The following is an 18,137-nucleotide window of genomic DNA, read 5'->3' as shown; positions in this document are numbered from 1 at the left end:
GGCCAGTAAAGAGTTCCCATGGTAACCGGTAACACAGGTCTACTTTCCAGTCCTAAAGACACCGCCTGCCCCAGATTAGCAACTTTGAAAGGAGGCCATGAGGGCGGGACTTGCATCTTATTACGCACGCGCACTCTCGCCTCACTGATTGGCGAGAGCCGTACACTTTGTCCCCGGCTCCAGGAATTTCCTTAGCAACGGTCACCGTTGAGACGAGGGAGACGCCGCCAGCGGATTGGCTGCCCCGGGCATCTCTGCAACGCAAATTGGCTGGAGCGTCGATAGAGGGCCAGGCCTTGGCAGTGGCTGCCTGAGAACCGGCTGTCCCGGAACCGAGGCAAGACAGATCCTGTGGTGACCCCCAGCCAAGAGAGCGACAAGATGATCCGCCGGAAGTTCAGCCAATTCCAGGGACTAAAAATGCAGTCGGAGCTTGTACAGCACTACGAACTGCGGCGAGAACCCGAAAAAGACCTCAGCTCATTGGATGAATCGGCCACGCGTATGGGAACAGGTGTGCGGACCGAATCCGGGACCGTGGCTTCGGTGGATGTCGATAACGATCCTTCAGCCAACTTGTTCCCGGTGAGGACGGGACAGTGATTCGATCATGGATGTTTAAAAAGGGTACCCCATCAGGGCGCCACCCGACGTTGTGTTTACTAAAGTTTAAGAAGCTTCCCCGGGCTGCTTTGGTGAGGAGGCAGAGGTGTGTGACCCCGCTTGTTACTATGCTCATGAATAGTACTTAGGGATCGCTGAAGCCCAGCCCGGCAGCATTGCTCCTATCTAGTCCTCAAGATTGGAGAAGGCAATGGCACCCCACTCCAGTACTCTTGCCTGGAAAATCCCATGGACGGAGGAGCCTGATAGGCTGCAGTCCATGGGGTCGCTAGGAGACGGACACGACTGAGCGACTTCACTTTGACTTTTCACTTTCATGCATTGGAGGAGGAAATGGCAACCCACTCCAGTGTTCTTGCCTGGAGAATCCCATGGACAGAGGAGCCTGGTGGGCTGCCGTCTATGGGGTCGCATAGAGTCGGACACGACTGAAGCGACTTAGCAGCAGCAGCAGCAGTCCTCAAGATGAGAAGGCAACTTAGCACGTTCTTAGGCCGATAGAGATTCGCAAAGTGCCAAGAACTACGGGCCAGAAACAACACAGCCCTGCCTTTCCCAATTCGCTTTCTCTCCGCAGCCGCCACTGCCCCAGCCCCGGATCTGTATATGGTGAGTATGAAGTCTGGGGGGAAAGTTACCCTTCACACTTGTATTATTCCTTTAAGGCTTCCCAACAATCCTGTCAAATAGCACTGGTATCTCCATTTTACAGATGAGGAAACTGAGGCCCAGAGATGCAATTATTTAAGATGACTATAAGCCAGGTCTCCTGCTGTCCCAGTCCAAAGAAAAGTGTGAGAAGAAGGTAGCCAAAGACTGAGAATGTAAATGTATCATTGCCTCTATGGAGCATTGTACAAATGGGGACACCGAGGCTCACAGAGGGAAATTTGCCCAGTTAAACAGCACAGGAGAGGCAGAAACCAGAACTCAAGTTTCCTAACTCTAGGTTTTATAAATGAAGAGGATTCTTAGAGTTCATTTAAGCCATTTACAGATGGAGAAAGTGAGGCCCAGAGAGGGAAGTGACCTACTTAAAGTGACATAGCAAGTTAGTGGAAGGGCCAGACCTCTAACTCAGCTCTCTTGGTTCCCAGTCCAATGCACTCACCACCACAGTCATATCATCAAACTAATGCATGATGGACACCAACACGTTTTCCTCTCTTTTCCTATGACAGGAAGTACCTGGACATCCATTCCATGCACATGCTGGAGAAGACAACCAGCACTGAGGAGATGAGGGAGTATGGGGGGGAGGAGTAGGGAGGGGAAGAGCTAGTTTTGGGGACAGCTGAGGGGGAGGTGGGCTGGGAAGGCATGAGGAATGCCTGGCTCCAAAGCCTGTTGTGCACTAGTGTGGAGCAGGGGAGGGAGACTCTAGTTGTCACTGATTCCTTCCTCTCTCCCTCCCAAGGGTGCTGGCCAAGCTGTTGGGACTAGGTTCTCCTGAGAAGAGCCTGCAGGATGCCATCACTCTGGACCTCTTCTCCCATGCACTCATCTTCTGCCGCCAGCAGGGCTTCTCCCTGGAGCAGACCTCAACAGCTTGTGCCCTGCTCCAAGATCTTCACAAGGCCTGTATTGGTAAGAGGAGGGGGCTCCCCGAGGGCCTGAGTCCAGGGCAGAGGAGGAGGAGGCTGGCACAAGTGATCAGGGGAAGTAACAGCAGGATTACCACCTGGAATCTTTGTTCTGTCATCACTAACAGAAGTTATCACACACAAGTTACTTCACCTTTGAAATCCTCTATCTCCTTATCTATAATCAGGCTATGACACTAAGTTATTAAACTGTTCTGAGAAATGTTATGTATAATGTGTGTAATTATATACACAGTGCTTAATAAAACAGCTCTTTATTCCTGAAACCCATTTTCTACAGAATGCTTAATGAGAGCTAAATTATGTATTTCTCGCTTTCCTGTCACTTCCACTGGAATATACACTTCCTAAGGGCAGGACCTTGTCTGTCTTGTTTAGTGCCTAGAACAGTGCAGAGTGGGTACTCAATATTTGTTGCCTAGATCTGTCTACTTCTAAAGCTCATGATCAGTAAGTAGCTGTTGAGTGAGTAAAATGTGATTATCAGGGAGGGGACACAATGTCACATCTTGCTTTCCCTCCCAGAAACCCCCTTGGGCAACGTGGAGGAATGTTACCGCTACTTCACCAGTGTTCTTTTTTGCCATGGAGTCAGGGTCAGTTTCACTCTCCCCATCCACCCCCTTAAGGTCCAGCCCAGCCTCCCACCCTCTCTCACACTCATTACCCTTATCTTCCTCTGAAGGCCCCAATGGGCTCTTCCTGTTCCTGGACTGCCAGGCACTTGGAGAAAAGGTGATGGTTTCGGGAGGTGGTCAGTCTTCTAAATCCCAATCATATCCACAGCGCCCCCCTTTCAGTATCGACCTCTTTAAGGAGGAACAGCTGCTGGCCCTGGCGGATTATGTGGTGAATACCTATTTCCGCCACTTCAAGCTCTACAAATATGTCTTCACACCCCAGGTACTGGGCCAAGGGCTACAAGAGGCCGCCCCTCGTCTCTCTTCTTTCCCCAGTGCAGTTGATTTCCTCCCTCTTCCCAGGTGCGGCTGGATCTCTCTTTGACTTACATGGGGCTAAAGCCACCCAGCCTCTGGTCAGAGGATGAGACAGGTAAGGGAGAATGCCGGGGCGAGAGCTGGACTGCACTGGGGCTGGGGCTGATGCCTCCTTCTGCTTCTGGCTTACAGAGAAAGAAAAGGGAGGAGAGGTGGAACAGCAGGCAGTCATCGCACAGGAGGTGGAACCGGAAACAGTGGTCCAGCCAAAGCCAGAGCCAAGTGAGGACCTGGAGGGGTTGGGGCTCCCTGTGACTTTGGGCAGGTGTGAAATGAAGGGTTCAGGACTTCAGATTTTTCATTTTAGTCATGGTGTCCTTTCTCCAAATGATTCCTTATGGAGAATGCATGTTCCAAGATGTTCCAAGATGGAACAAAATAAAAGCACAGCTTCTGGGGGGTGAGGCAGGAGCTCCAGAAAAGGATTATAAAACCAACGACAGTAACAGCCAGCACACATCTGGCAATACTATGTGCTAGGCAGGCCTTGTTTTAAGCATTTTATATACATATATTGCCTGTGCCAAGTGGCCTGTGGAATCTGAATTCCCCAACCAGGAATTGAACCTGTGGCCCAAGTGGAAGCATGGAATCCTAGTCACTGGACCACCAAGGAATTCCTGCATTTTACACATATTAACCCATTTACTCCTCTCTCAATCCTAGTTAAGTGTTATCACTGGATTTTACACAGGAGGAAATGTTCAATCACCTGCCTGAGGTCACACAGCTGCTAAAGGAGCAACTGGGAAATGCAGCGTACATAAACCTTCTGCCCATCTTTCTCTTCTAGAAGGGCTGGCTGACATTTCCTGAATTGAAGAAACACTGCCACCTGGGTCACTCCTGGGGTAGTTCCCCTTGAAGGTCGTGCGTGCCTGGCTAGGGGGTGGTCCCTCAGCCCCATGGCTTCTCCCCTGACCCACCCCTTCTTCCCCGCCCTTGCAGGCCAGGTCTCCATCCTCCGAGCCTACATCAAGAACCAGATGAACAAGGAGCTGCGGCAGCTCCAACAACTGGTGGAGGAGCAGCTCAAAGCCAGTGAGGAAAGGCTCAGCAGCAAGCTGACCACCCTCGAGCGGCCCCTCCAGCTACCTCCAGGCAAAGGCAAGAACAAGACCAAGTGACTCCCTGCGTTTTCCCCAATAAAGGCCTGGGCCAAAGTGGCCCCACCATGCCCCGCCCCACCCTCTCCTGAGCACCTTCTGAGCTTCCCTGCTGAAGCCAGACACCAGACACAGGGGACTGGCTCTGTCTGGCGTGTAGCAGGTTTTATTGCATACGTGGTGCAGGCAGCACAGATAAGGCCAGGCGTGGCACCCTGGGTGGCTCTCTTCCACCCCAGCTCTGATCTCAAAGCCCTGGCCGGCGGGGATAGGCGTACCACACTGGCCTCTATGATAGTATGATTGGTGGCGGGCCTGGCCAATGGTGGCCTGTGGCCAGAGCCCAGAGGGGCTGGAATGATAAAGAACCTTCTCCTGGAGAGTTCTGCATCCTCCGGGATGACGTGCTAGCCCAGCACTAGCATGGCCTCATCCTCAGCGATAGCAGCCGAGTCCCCTTCCTCTTCAGGGCCCATCATGGGAAAAGGCCCAGGGGGCCGGTGCTGGAAGAGGGCTGCCCGGTTCTGCTGCTCACCCTTCTTCACCCAGTGTCCGTAGAGCCGGAAGGCACAGTTGTCGATCAGGCGCCGCACTGGCCGCAGCGCGTAAGGGTCCCTCAACAGCGCACTCTTGGTCAGTGGCCGGATACGGTGGGCGCTTAAGGCTACCCGTCCAGCGGCCAGCACGGTCCACACTGCCACCTAGGAAGGGGGGTGGTGTGAGCTCCACTGGCACAGTCACCATAAGAAAAATCCTGGGAAGAGGAGCAGGCCTAGACCCTGACACGCTCAGGCTTACCCGAAACCGCTGGCGGGGGGTGAGGTTCCAGGCTTGGCTGCCTTCACAGCGCTCAAAGAATGGGTGCTGTAGGGCCTGCTCAGCTGTCAGGCGCTCCACAGGATCCACCTGTAGCAGCCTGGAGATCTAGGGGAAACCCCAGAGCATAAGGAGCAGCTCTTGGGCCTCTCTCCCTGCCCACTCACAGCCCCAGCTCACCAGGTCTTTCACAGTGTCTGAACGGTCGTCCCACTCGGGTGAACTAAACTGGTACTGGCCCTCCATGATCATACGTAACATCAGGATCTGGCGTCGGTGCCAGAATGGTGGGGAGCCCGCCAGGAGTGTGAACAAGATCACCCCGCAGGCCCAGCTGGGAAAGAGGAGTGGGGAGGGGGGGACCAGGTGATAAGCAAAGGTGTTGAAGAACAGTACACAAAGGAGGGGGGAAGGGTGGGGAATGGGAAACTCACAGATCGACCTCCTTGCCGTAGCCTGGGTGAGTTTCATCCATGGAGCACTTAAGGATCTCTGGTGCTAGATACCCTGGAGTCCCACACAACTCTGGGGAGAGAGGCCTGAAATGGATGGGGTGTCACCAGCCCCTTCAAGAACCCTTCACACCAGACCTCTGCTGGAGCCTCACCACCACCAGGGCCACAAGTGTTTCCATCCTGCACCTGCCAGCCTTCTGCCAAGTCTCAGTGTTAGAGCCTCACTCTAATGAACAAGTACCTACCAAGGCTCCTGGTGGCCTTCCTGGGAAAACCTGGTGTTTAGGTTGACTTCAAAGCACTATCCAACTGCATCATTTGCCTCTTCCACCAGCCCTCACCTCACACAACTTACTACCATGTTTTATATACATACACACATAGAAAACAGAAATTAAATCTTTTCTGCATTCCTTTCTGCCCAAATCTAATCCTCCTCCTAGAATCTCTACTGTGGTTAGTGGAACCACCACTCAACCCAGGGGAGTGTGTAGGAATATGGGATTTCTTAAGACACATTCTGGGTATGTCCTTTGTTGAAAACCCTTCTCTGGCTTTCCATCATGGCCTCAGGGTCAAGTCTAGATTCCTAAAGCACAAAGCCTTCCATGACTTGATCAAAGCCTGTATTTTTACTTTCTTCTACCATTTCTGGCACCAGTTCTTCCACTCTAGCAGTTGCACTCTGTGATCCATGGCACACTTCCAAGAAGTCTTAAGAGGCCTGAACTGAGAAAGTGACTTTCTCTTGGCAAATGCCTTCCTAGATAAACTATTTACTGAACACCTGCTGTGTGCCAAGCACCATACTAGACACAATGGCAAATTCAACGTGCCCTTAGTAAGCTCACCATCTACCAGGAAGCACACAAACAGCGTAAGACATGTATCATGAAGTGGGGGAGATCTAGGAGCAAAAAGCAGTGGCTCCACCCTGACCTGGAGCTTTCAAGTAAAAAAACTGAATTATCCAAGCCGAGGGAGATGGTGGAGTGGGAAGGGGCAAAAATGATTCAGAATGGAGAAGCATGTGTGGGAGCCCAAAGGGAGAAAAATACCTGCATGTGGAAGACGTGTAAGTCCACAGAGTAAGAGCATGAGCTCTGGCGTCACACCGCTCAAGTTCAAATCACACATGACCTTGGGCACGTCACTTCACCTCATTAAGCCCATTTATAAAATAGAGACACAGATACTATTTCAGAGTTGTTAAGAGGATCTAGAGAAACAAGCCGTATAAAGACTCCATGTGCTGCCTGATTCAGAGCAAGTGCCCAGGGAAGGTGGTGGTGGTTCAGTTGCTCAGTCGAGTCCGACTCTGTGATCCCATGGACTGAAGCACACTAGGCTTCCCTGTCCTTCACAATCTCCCAGAGCTTGCTCAAACTCATGAAGGTTAACCAGTGAAGGTTAGCTGTTAAGCCCAGGGCAGAGGCACTGAAAGACAGAAAGTGGCCTATTAAAGGCTCTGGGGAGTCCCGCAGTTGAATTTTGTCTAGTTTGCCACTTGTGTTAGAAATGGTTGTCACAACAAATGTGTTAACGTGAGGGGACCCTGAGTCCCAAGGCATCAAGTGAGCAGCGCTGTCAGCCCACATCAGGCTCCTCATGGCACCTGAGCAGCACACCGTGGCCCTGCCTCTGCCAGACCTCAAAGGCGCAGCTGAGCCCTTCTGTCACTGCATGCGTGCTAAGTCACTTCAGTCATGTTCTACTCTTTGCAACCCTATGGACTGCAGCCCACCAGGCTCCTCTGTCCATGGATTCTCCAGGCAAGAATAGTGGAGTAGGTTGCCATGCCTTTCTACAGGGGATCTTCCCAACCCAGGGATCAAACCCATGCCTCCTGCATTGGCAGGTGGGTTCTTCACCACTGGAGTCACCTGGGAAGCCCCACTGCCCCTCGCTCCCTCTCTTTTTCTTCCTAGGACAAGCCCAGCCTCCCCAGGCCCAGATCCAGGCCCCTTCCTCTGTGGGTCCCTACATCTGAATCGGTGCTCCTTCCTCCTGGCTCTCCAGCATGGCCCCCTGCCTGCTGTGTGCCATGATCTGTTCACTCCATCCTCCCCAGAGCAGGGAACCCACTTCCATTTGCACACTAGGCTTTGCACCCAGCAGGTAGCTGGCAAGCGCTCACTGACTTTCTGTGGGACCCAGTTCTCAGACCCAGCCAACCAGTCCCAAGCCTGAGCCTCCATCCCTCCCAAGCCCCTCAGAGCACCAGGTCCCCTCACCTCGAAGCTTCTCGCCTGGTTCCAGGTGGCAGGAGAACCCAAAATCTGAAAGTCGGATCTGCATATCGTCATCTAGGAGAATATTCTCGGGCTTCAGGTCTCGGTGTACAATGTTGTTGTTGTGGAGAAAACTGACTGCTTCCAGCAGAGACCTCATGATGGACCTGGGGGAGGCGCAGGCTGCTCTGCTTCTCCCCGCCCCGCCCCACCCCCTGCTCATCCCAGGGCTGCAGGCTCAGCCATTACCTGGTTTCTTTTTCTGAGAGCACCACCTTCTCTGTGAGATAGTCAAACAGCTCTCCCTTCCGCATCCTAAGGGACAGGAGGGGTTGGGAGATGGGTGCACCTCACAGTGGAGGCTGAGAAAATAAGCCAGTGCTCACAACAAATAACACGGAAGAGGTCAGGCAAGGAAGATCCCTCTGTAAGCAAATGAAAGGGCCTCGAGACAAAGCACTCCAAGAGTGAACCAGATGTCAGGGCCAGTTTGGTTCAATGTGCCAGCAGTCATAATCTCTGCACTGTGGGATGTCCCTGGCAGTTGAGCAGTTCAGAAACTGTGCTTCCAGTGCAGTGGCTGCAGGTCTGTTCCCTGGTCAGGGAACCAAAACCTCACAAGCCGCATAGCGTGGCCACATTTTTTTTTAAAAAGCAAGAATAAATGATCATTTACAGGAAGTCCCTGTTATCTGACAATATATTAAAAAAAAAAAAAAAAAAAAAAGCCTTTTGAAGTGAACCTGTTTAGACCATGGGCCAAAATTTCACAGTTAATAGTAGCAAGAAAGTTGAATAGGACTTTACTTTGAATTTTGCTTACTTTATGTTCTCTTTAAAAACTGAGGTTATAATTGCAACTCTGTATCAATCCTTGAAATAAAGAACACATCAGGTTCTCAACACTGTTGCATGGTGGTGAAGCAGACACTTCCTACTTGCCCTCCACTTTTGCAGAAGTCATTTCTGTCTGAAGACTTAGTAAATTTCTCCCAAGTGCTTCTCTTAAACATCTGGTATCCAAACCATTCTCTTTTGAACTTCCTTTGTAACTGGTTTGCATTATAGCACCCTATAATATCTGACATTCAGATTCAGACCAATCAGAAAAAGAATCAATGGACAGAGAGATTCCAGTGGAGAGTGTTAAACATTGAAAGATGGGTGAGGGGAAAGTCTGTTTATATGTGGTCCGCTCACGAATGAACACCTTCCTCTTAAAACAGGGCCTCATGAAGACCCTTGATATTTAGCTGGTCACTAAGACTCTTGAAGAACTTGTCTCAATCAGGGCACCTAGGAAAAAGGGCCCACGCCCTGGGCTGGCAGGTCTGAGCCGGAGCAGAGGAAGGTGTGGGCAGGGTGGTCTTCAGCCCACTGAGCTGTAAGGCTGGGGAAGTGCAAGGAGGAGAGGAAGAGGCTTTTCGGTCAGGGAAGGGGGATACTCACAGGTCAAACACCAGGAACATGAAGCTAGAAGACTCGTAGGAATCGATGAGAGTGACTGGGGAAAGAGGCAGAGAGGCAGAGAGCCAGAGATGGAAAGGAGCAGCTGCATACCAGAGGGCCTCTTCCACCCTGAGGCAGCAGGGGGGCTGTTCCTGGGAAGGAAGGAGAACTGGAGGAGGAAGGAGGGGCCCAAAGGCTGGCCACACTTTGATGAGGTGCAGCGGAGCCAGGAGCAAGGGAGCAGAGTGTGGAGGCAGTGCTGGGGCAGGTGGGCGGTGGGCTGGGCTAACAGGAGTGGGGAAAGCAGCCTCACTGATGTGGGGGTGGCCGGCGACCTGGCGAAGGATGTGTGTCTCCCGCCGCGTGGCCTCTCGCACCTCCTCCAGCTGCTCAGGACTCAACCGCTCGGCTGTCACCTCCATGATCTTCACTGCAAACTCCTGGCCAGTAGCCCGATGAACACAGCGGCGGACCACAGAGCTCACTCCTCTGCCAGAGTCGGACAACACATGAGTCAGGGCCTCCTGCCCTCTCGTTTCCACACAGAGTGGAGCCTCGGCAGCCTCACATCCTCTGCGCCAAACTCCGGAGACCCAGCTAGACAAGGTGACTTCCTGAGGAGCTCACCTTGGCCTACTGGAGCTTCACAGCAGCCTCGGTCAGAGACCTGGGCACCCAGCAAAGAGCAACATAGAGCTCACAGGGCAGGGGGACAGGGGTCCTGGGTTCCAGGCTCTGCCACTCCCTCTGGAGGTGAGCCCAGACACTGAGCCCCCAAACCTGCCCCATGCCCCTGAAACCCACAAGGAGAAGGCAGGAAGAAGTGACCTAAGGTCCCCTCCAGATTTTACCCACTTCCATGGTTACCCCATCTAAATTCCAAAGTTCCCCTACAATACCTCAGGTGAAATAAACATTGGGCCACTGACTGGAAGAATCCACCTGCTACAGCTGGGGACACAGGTTCGATCCCTGCTCTGAGAGGATCCCTCATGCCATGGGGCAACTAAGCCCAGATGTCACAACCACTGAGCCCATGCTCCAGAGGCTGTGCTCTGCCACAGGAGAAAGTCTGGGTGCAGCAATGGAGACCCAGTGCAGTAAAAAAAAAATAGACAAAGTCCTAGGGAATTCAATGGTGGTCCAGTGGTTAGGACTCCACACGTCCACTGCAGGGGACTCAGGTTCCATCCCTGGTCAGGGTACTAAGATCCTGGAAACCGGATAGCACAACCAAAAGAAAAGAAAAGAGACGAAGTCCTAGACAGGGATTTCCCAGCTTGGGCTCTGTCACCAACTCTGTATGACCCTACAAGTACTTCAGGCTAAGGTGCAAATCTCTCCAGAATCTGTCTTCATACCACATTTCACATTCTGGTTCCCTGGCTGCCCTTCACATAACCTCATTTCTGTGTTCCCAGGGCCTCCTTGCATTTATGGAACTCTTTTGCTTGAAATGCCTCTCACCTACCTCTCTGCTTCAATCAATGGACACAAACTATTGGTCCTCCAGCCTAACACAGATACATTACACTGTGGCAAGGGCACTGTTCTCTACAAATCTGAATTCACATCTCTTAGGCGGCTGAGAACCCTCCAGCTGCCACAAGGCTCAACCACTTTCTACTCTTTTACTCTTGGCCACTTCACAGTTTTAATTTCCTGCCCAAACAGTAAGGGCATTGGAGTTTCAGGTCCTTGGTCTAGTTATTTTCATCTTTCAATAAACCTCTGAGAATTTGTGAAAAGCTGCAGAGCTCTTGCACACATACCCAACGTTTTTATAATTTCAGGGGGTGGGTCAAAGATCCTTTGAAGCCATTCATTGAAGAATCTCTGCTTTAAGACTCAAAATAAATGCAATGTCAACCAAGTCTTCATTTATTCTCCAGGAAGAAGGGACCACTCCCTTCTCTGGTATCCTACAGTATTTTACCTGTAGGGGCATTCCCTTTTAATTAAGCTTTCCTATTATATGTCATGACCACCAACTTGGAAAACTTGAGTCTTTGGACTCAAACTCCAAACTTTTCCTACTGATACAGCCTAGTACCTTGTTCTCTGAAAGTGAAAGTGTTAGTCACTCAGTTATGTTCAACTCCTTGCAACCCCACGGACTGCAGCCCTCCAGGCTCCTGTCCATGGAATTCTCCAGGCAAGAATCCCGGTGTGGGTAGCCACTTCCTTCTCCAGAGGGTCTTCCTGACTCAGGGATTGAAGTTGGGTCTCCTGCATTACAGGCAGATTCCTTACCATCTGAACCTCCAGGGAAGCCCTGTCCACCTCTTAAATGTAAAGACTTCCCATCCCATCCTTGGCCCTCCTGTTCTCAGGCTATATACACTCTCAGTAATCTTATCCACTTCCATGATTTCAACATTCATGCCCAGATGCTACCCTCCCCTCCTTTTCTTTGGCTACATCACACAGCTTGTGGGATCTCAGTTCCTCAACCAGGGATTGAGCCTGGGCCATGGCAGTGAAAGTCCAGAATCATAACCACTAGACCACCAAGGAACCTCCCCCCACCCCTGCCCCATGTCTCCCTAAATCAGGCCAACATGTCTTACTGAATGAATTGCTTCCCGAGGTCCTAGAGACATCCCTCTGTCCTCATGACCTTGTGAGTATAGTCTTAACCACTGAACCGCCAGGCAGGTAGTCCCTCTTCCAACTTTTCCCACTCTTAACACACTCTGGCCGCTATAATCTTCTATCTATTGCTTTAATTGGCTCTTTGCTGTGCTGAGCCTTTGCACTACCCTTCCCTCTGCCTGGAATATATCCTGCCTCAGTGTATTATCTGTTCATTCTCATCCTTCAAGTCTCAGCTCCATTAATTACTCTTGTTCTATCACCTTATTTATTTTATCTCTAGCACTTACACTGAAATTTAACTTGTTTTCATGTTTATTGTCTCTCTCCACTACTCGAATATAAACTCCAGGAGAACAGAAATCTTATCAGATGTAGGATGTGGGTCTCACATCTCCAGTGCACCCAGCACATTGTACAAGCTTTGGAAACCCTGATGAATGAATGTATTAGTCACTGCCTCTACAGGTGAAGCTTTCCTTCTATGTGATGCCTGCTGAACTCCTAGTCATCCTTCAAGACCCAAATATCACTCCTTCTGGGAAGCTGTGGTTTTCTGAGACCCAACAGCACTTTTTACACAGCTTAATGCTACCTGAATGTTCCTGTCTCTTTCCATCACTTTACTTGGAGTACCTCCAGGGCATATATAGCCCATGGGGTCGCAAAAAGTCGGACAGGACTAAGCGACTTTCAGTTTCACTTTCCAGGGCATAAACATCTCTTCTAACCTCCCCATGTTTACCTTTGTGTCTGGCAAACAGTAGGCGCTTTAATTATGTTTGTTGAATACATACATGAATGAACTGGTGAAAAAATAGGGGCTGACTCAGAAAAAGAGTCTAGTCACCAAATGTTTCTCCACTCACACAGGGAAATGTGTTGGAGAAGGAGATGGCAACCCACTCCAGTATTCTTGCCTGGAGAATCCCATGGACAGAGGAGCCTGGAAGGCTATATAGTCCATGGGGTCGCAAGAGTCGGACACGACTTAGTGACTAAAGCAAGCAAGCAAGAATGGGAAATGTGTATCCTGGCTAGGACCTGACCTTTCTGGACCTCTGCTTCCCTAGACGTGGCCTTACCTGCCAATGACGTCTTTAGGGTCGTACTTCTGATAAAATTCTTTGGCTGCAGCCCAGTCGGGCAGCTCATCCTCTGGCCCCACGTCCAATGTCATTCTGAAAGAGGTGGGGGCCTGTGAGGAGGAAACGGAGGGCAGTGAGGGCAAGGAGGCCCACAGGCTCTGAGAGGACGCACATCGCGGCTCGCGGAGGCGCAGCCCTTGTGGCTGGGGAGCCAGGATCCTGGGGGATGGGGACGGGGTGGGGGAAGGATCGGGACAGGGGAGACCCCAAGAAAGGGCCCTAGGGATTGGGATGGGATGGCAAGGCAGGGAGGGGGACGGGGGAGGGGAAGGGAAAAGGTACGGAGGAAAAGGGGAAGGGGCCCCCGGCCGGGCGGCTGTTGCTGCGCAGGCGCATTTGGGCGGGTGCTGGGAAGGGGCGCAGGGTCTCGCGCGGGCTCACCAGCGGAGGCGGAGAGAGAAGCCAGAGTCGATCAGAGGCCGCCCTGTCGCGGGGTTCGTCCCTAGCCTCTTTCCTTACCCACAGGCTGTGCCGGCGAAGACCTCAGGCCCCGCCCCCATTCTGTCCGCCAATGGCCAGAGTCACCCAAAGACTGAGGTTCAAAAATCCTTCGGATTGGAAACTGGTAGTCCAATAGGAAGCCGAGAGTCCCGAGGCTGGCCCGGGAGTTCGAGCTCTGAGTTACCTAAGGCTGCGACGCTAGGGCGGGGCTTCAGATACGGCCAATCAGGGCACGGTATCTGCTGGGACCAGCAGAGGGCGGAGCTTGTTCAGCAACAGGGCTAGAGGCCTGAAAACAGACCCGGAAGTTAGGTTTACCGGTAAGTGTCACCTCCCGGTACTTGGTACGTTGCCCTCCTTGGCCTTACGATTCCCACCCGGACTTGGGCATGGTCTCTTCAGTCGCTCAAAATCACTGTCTGAACTTGGGTGTTAAAAATATTAGCAGCCTGGTCCAAAGCGCCTGCTTTGAGGGGCTGACTCAAGCCCTTAAAATGTTAGGCGCACGCAGCCTGGTGCTGAACTTGGCTACTTTTATGAGCCACGGCCTTTCAGCCAGAAATGGCTTTCTCATTCTGTGGATGCTCTGACTCGGATACCTCCAAATCCCTTGTTGTTCAGGGTCTCAGTCGTGTCCGACTCTTTGCGATCCCATGGACTGCAGCACACTAGGCTTCCCTGTCCTTCACCATCTCTCCGAGTTTGCTCAAACTCATCTCTTCAGTTGGTGTTTCCAAAACCCTAGTGCTCACTATCTGGAAGACCATTTTTTTCCGGTTTCCCACCACCCCCGCCCCCTAAGTCTTGAGGAATATCACCCTTAAAAAATATATTTTTTTTATTTATTTGATTGCGCTAGATCCTAGTTGTGGCACGTCGGATCCTTGGTCTTTGCAGCATGCGAGATCTTTGTTCTGGGGCATGTGGGATCTAGTTACCTGACCAGGGATTGAAGTTGAGCCCCCTGCATTGGGAGTATGAAGCCTTAGCCACTGGATCACCAAGGAAGTCCCTCGCTCTCTGTTCTAAGCTTACCAGGTTATCACTCTGCCAGGAGCGACTTGCTCCACAAGTTTTCTTAGTGCAGCTCAACCCTAGCATTCACTTACTTATTCAACAAATATTTGTTGAGCATCTAAGCGATAGACTAACAGCAACAGAAAAAAATTAGGTCCCTACTCTTGTGGAGGTTATATTCCAGAGAGAGGCAGAGAATTAACTCATTTAATTTTTTAACAGCTATCTTATTAAGAGAAATATAACTTTCAGATTGCAACCAAATGAAGAGAAAAACGAATCCAAGTAACTTTTTAATGGAGTACTTTGACCTTATACCATTTAAAGACAGAATAACTCAAGAAATCTTTTATTTTACTTGGTAGATTTGCTTGGCAGTATAATGGGACAATTATTTTGAATAAAGTGAATAAACACATTGATGTAGTTGGCAGTCTAGGTTCTTACTGTGGAAATATTTGGAATGGGGAGAGAACCTTGTGACTGAAATTGGAGGTATGATTTTAAGAATGAATAGATAACATTAGCTATTTTCTAGCTCTAATCTGTAAAAAGGCCAAGGACCAATAGAGCCTGTCCAATAGTGAGCACAGCTAGTGTCTAAATACTGATTTCAAAGCAACAGTCCTCAATAAAAGGAACCAGGGCTCCTTGGGAGAAATGGCCAATTCCCATGCTAAAGCAGAGAAAGTACAAGATGAGCCTGGAATAATTTGTGCCAGAAAGTTAAGTGAAGAAAGATGGGAACTTAAACACAAGAACCAGGTTGAAATCAGGGACAAAAAGGGTAATGACACTGAGAGAACTATGAGGGAGCCTTCTCACGTGCTAGAAATGTTCTATTCACCTGATTACACAGGCGTGTTCATGTAAAAACATTCACCTAGTGCTTGCTTCGGCAGCACATATACTAAAATTGGAACGATAGAGAAGATTAGCATGGCCCCTGTGTAAGGATGACACGCAAATTCATGAAGCATTCCATATTTTTAACAACAAAATTCTGTAACGCAATTATCCTTCAATAAAAAAATTAATTAAAAAGAAAAAAAACATTCACCCATTGGCACAATAAGATCTGTGTACTGTAAGTAAATCATGCCATTATACCTCAACAAAACTATTTAAAAAGGTTAATGGTAGTAATGGGTATAGTAAATTGAATTTAAAAACAAATCTGAGGCATACTGACACTAAAAATTGTAAATAAATAAATGGAGAAAAAGACCTTTATAATAGAATGCCAACTAATAAGTGTAGAAAGAATGATAAAGTTAAACATCAACATTTTGTAAGCCTTGTAATAACTGACTTGGGCAAAACAGGCATTAAAGTTATTGGGAAAAATTTGGTGAGGTATTTAAACAGATAACTGTTTAATTACAAAGAAAAAAATTATCTTTACCTTGCAGAAATCTGACACTACCTTAGAACCAAGTTGTCAGTGTTACATCTGCCATAAAAGGGCAAACTGACACATGCCTCTTGATGTGATGTATTCAGTACATACAACTTATGTAATATTTCAGCCAAAAATGCATAAGCCTGAATTCAATCACAAAAACCCAAATTAAGAGCCATTCTACACACTGGCCTCACCTCAAAAATGTCATGAAAAATGAAAGAAAAGGATGAGAACCTACTAAAAACTGAATGCTGAAGAGCTGACAAACTAAATGCAGTCTATGTTCCCACACTGGACTCTAAAGTAGAAATTGCTATAAAGTATGTTACTGGGACATCTGGCAAGTTTGAATATAGACTATTAGAAGATAATGTTGTACTGATGTTAAACTTCTCTGAATTAAATATAATTGTACTATAGTTATGTGAGAAAATATGTTCTTAGGAGATACAGATCACAAGGTATTTCCCTCAAATAGTTCAGCAATAACAATTATGAGTATTTAGAAAAAGGCTTCCCAGGTGGCTCACGGGTAAAGAATCTGCCTGCAGTGCAGGAGATGCACATTCAATCTCTGGGTCGGGAAGATCCCTTGGAGGAGGAAATGGCAACCCACTCCAGTATTCTTGCCTGGGGAATCCCCATGGACAGAGGAGCCTGTGTCCATGGGGTCACAAGAGTTGGACACGACTTAGTGACTGAACAAGATAGATAAGATACAAAGCAAATGTGGTTGAGCTGTTAAAAATTATAAATCTAGGTTAAGGCTACACAAGAGTTCATTGTACTCCTCTTTTATTGTTCTATAGACTTGAAATTTTTTCAAAATAAAGAGTTAAAAATTAGCAAGATCTCATGTAATCAGTTTGGAGGAATGGGATATTCTAGTAAACTGAAGCTGCTGATTAATCAAATACTAGATTTAAATTTTGTGTGTGTGAAAAATCTCCTTAAAATGAGTTCTCCTGATACCCAGGCAGTGCCTCACATGAATTAAATCAGAATATCAGGACTGGGGTGGGGGGTGGGGTGGGGGACATGGGGGAAGGGAGCAGGTGGTAAAAGCTCAGGAGTAAGTTACTTTTTAAGGCTGCCCAGATTACATTTTGAAGGCAAGGTTCAGAACCGCTGCTGTCTATATAGCTTCTACCCATTGTTACAGTCCTAATCTCTGGACAATGGAGTTCCTTCACTTTTCTTTCCTGAAACACTTTGGAACACTGAAAAGCACAATCACGTGCCCCTCTTTCCCCTTGAATCTTCAGTGTACAACATCGATAATTCCTTTAGGTGTTCTGCTGGTCTCTATTGGTGAAATAAATTCCATTCCCAGGGTATATGTACTTCAAAAGACATGTATAAGACTGTCTATAGAAGCATGATTCATAATATCCTAAAACGGGAAATGTTCTGAAAGTTCACTAACAGAAAATGTGTTAATTGTAATACAGTCATATAATGGAATGTGTGTGTTAGTTGCTCAGTCGTGTCCAACTCTATGCAACCCCACAGACTGTTGCCCACCAGGCTCCTCTCTGTCCATGGAATTCTCCACAACACTGGAGTGGGTTGCCATTCCCTTTTCCAGGGGATCTTCCTGACCCAGGGATTGAACCTGGGTCTACTGCATTGCAGATGAACTCTTTACCACTGAGCTACCAGGGAGTCATATAATGGAATACTATAGACTAATAAAAACTACAGTTACACCAAATATGGATGAATCTCACAAGCAGTGTTAAGTAAAAGAAGCAAGACATAAAAAGAATACATTTGATTTCATTTATATCCTATTCAAATGCAGGCAAAAGCAAATGACATTGTTAGAAGTCAGAATACCTGTGGATAACAAATACAAAGTTACCTGTGGAAAGAAAGGAAGGCAGAGTGATGGGGACGGGTAGAAAGGAGATTTTGGAGTGCTGACAAAGTTTAATTTCTTGACTGAATAGTGGTTTTTTCAGATGTTTTGTATTAACTTACGAAGTTATGTATTTGTTTTGGATCTTTTTCTTTATGTACCTCACAATTTAAAAAATGTTTAAAATATTATGAGACCCAAGATAAAGGATATGAAAATTCATTATAATCATACAGGTCTCCACATACTGGGTGGTGGTTGCTGTTATCCAATCCTTTCACTCCACTCTCAGCTCTGGAACTAAACTGTCTAGGTTGAATTCCAATTATGCCACTTACTAGCTGTGTGACCTTGGAAAATCCAAGCCTGTTTCCTCCACTATAAAAT

At 48.7% G+C, this 18,137-nt stretch overlaps 2 protein-coding genes and 1 non-coding gene across 5 annotated transcripts; 2 read left to right on the top strand and 1 right to left on the bottom strand.

Moving 5' to 3' along the window:
- The first annotated feature begins 118 nt into the window (after window positions 1-118).
- Window positions 119-4,402, top strand: CFAP119 (cilia and flagella associated protein 119). 3 transcript variants are annotated; one of them, XR_008707702.1, is made up of 10 exons: window positions 119-585; window positions 1,202-1,233; window positions 1,806-1,871; window positions 2,042-2,211; window positions 2,754-2,824; window positions 3,015-3,131; window positions 3,212-3,281; window positions 3,359-3,448; window positions 3,921-4,077; window positions 4,175-4,303. XR_008707702.1 is itself a non-coding variant. In XM_055562650.1 (9 exons), the coding sequence occupies exons 1-9, from the start codon at window positions 382-384 to the stop codon at window positions 4,351-4,353; spliced, it is 999 nt and encodes a 332-aa protein (XP_055418625.1). In that variant the 5' UTR covers window positions 122-381; the 3' UTR covers window positions 4,354-4,402. The 3 variants fall into 3 exon arrangements, 1 of the variants encoding a protein (XP_055418625.1); XR_008707701.1 differs by having other exon boundaries at window positions 3,921-4,093; window positions 4,175-4,286; XM_055562650.1 differs by lacking the exon at window positions 3,921-4,077 and having other exon boundaries at window positions 122-585; window positions 4,175-4,402.
- A 74-nt stretch (window positions 4,403-4,476) lies between these two features.
- PHKG2 (phosphorylase kinase catalytic subunit gamma 2) lies at window positions 4,477-13,738 on the bottom strand. The gene is made up of 10 exons (XM_055562649.1): window positions 13,408-13,738; window positions 12,964-13,076; window positions 9,597-9,772; window positions 9,284-9,338; window positions 8,084-8,149; window positions 7,838-8,001; window positions 5,583-5,673; window positions 5,329-5,482; window positions 5,131-5,256; window positions 4,477-5,033 (listed from the first exon to the last, which is right to left on the bottom strand). The coding sequence occupies exons 2-10, from the start codon at window positions 13,056-13,058 to the stop codon at window positions 4,740-4,742; spliced, it is 1,221 nt and encodes a 406-aa protein (XP_055418624.1). The 5' UTR covers window positions 13,059-13,076; window positions 13,408-13,738; the 3' UTR covers window positions 4,477-4,739.
- Window positions 13,739-15,370: 1,632 nt separating this feature from the next.
- Window positions 15,371-15,475, top strand: LOC129638254 (U6 spliceosomal RNA). Its single transcript, XR_008707762.1, has one exon. It is a non-coding gene; the product is annotated as a U6 spliceosomal RNA (small nuclear RNA).
- The last annotated feature ends 2,662 nt before the right edge of the window (window positions 15,476-18,137 follow it).

Source organism: Bubalus kerabau, chromosome 23, assembly GCF_029407905.1.
Source record: "Bubalus kerabau isolate K-KA32 ecotype Philippines breed swamp buffalo chromosome 23, PCC_UOA_SB_1v2, whole genome shotgun sequence".
Taxonomy (NCBI): Eukaryota; Metazoa; Chordata; class Mammalia; order Artiodactyla; family Bovidae; genus Bubalus; species Bubalus kerabau.
This window is presented reverse-complemented; position numbering and strand designations above follow the sequence as displayed.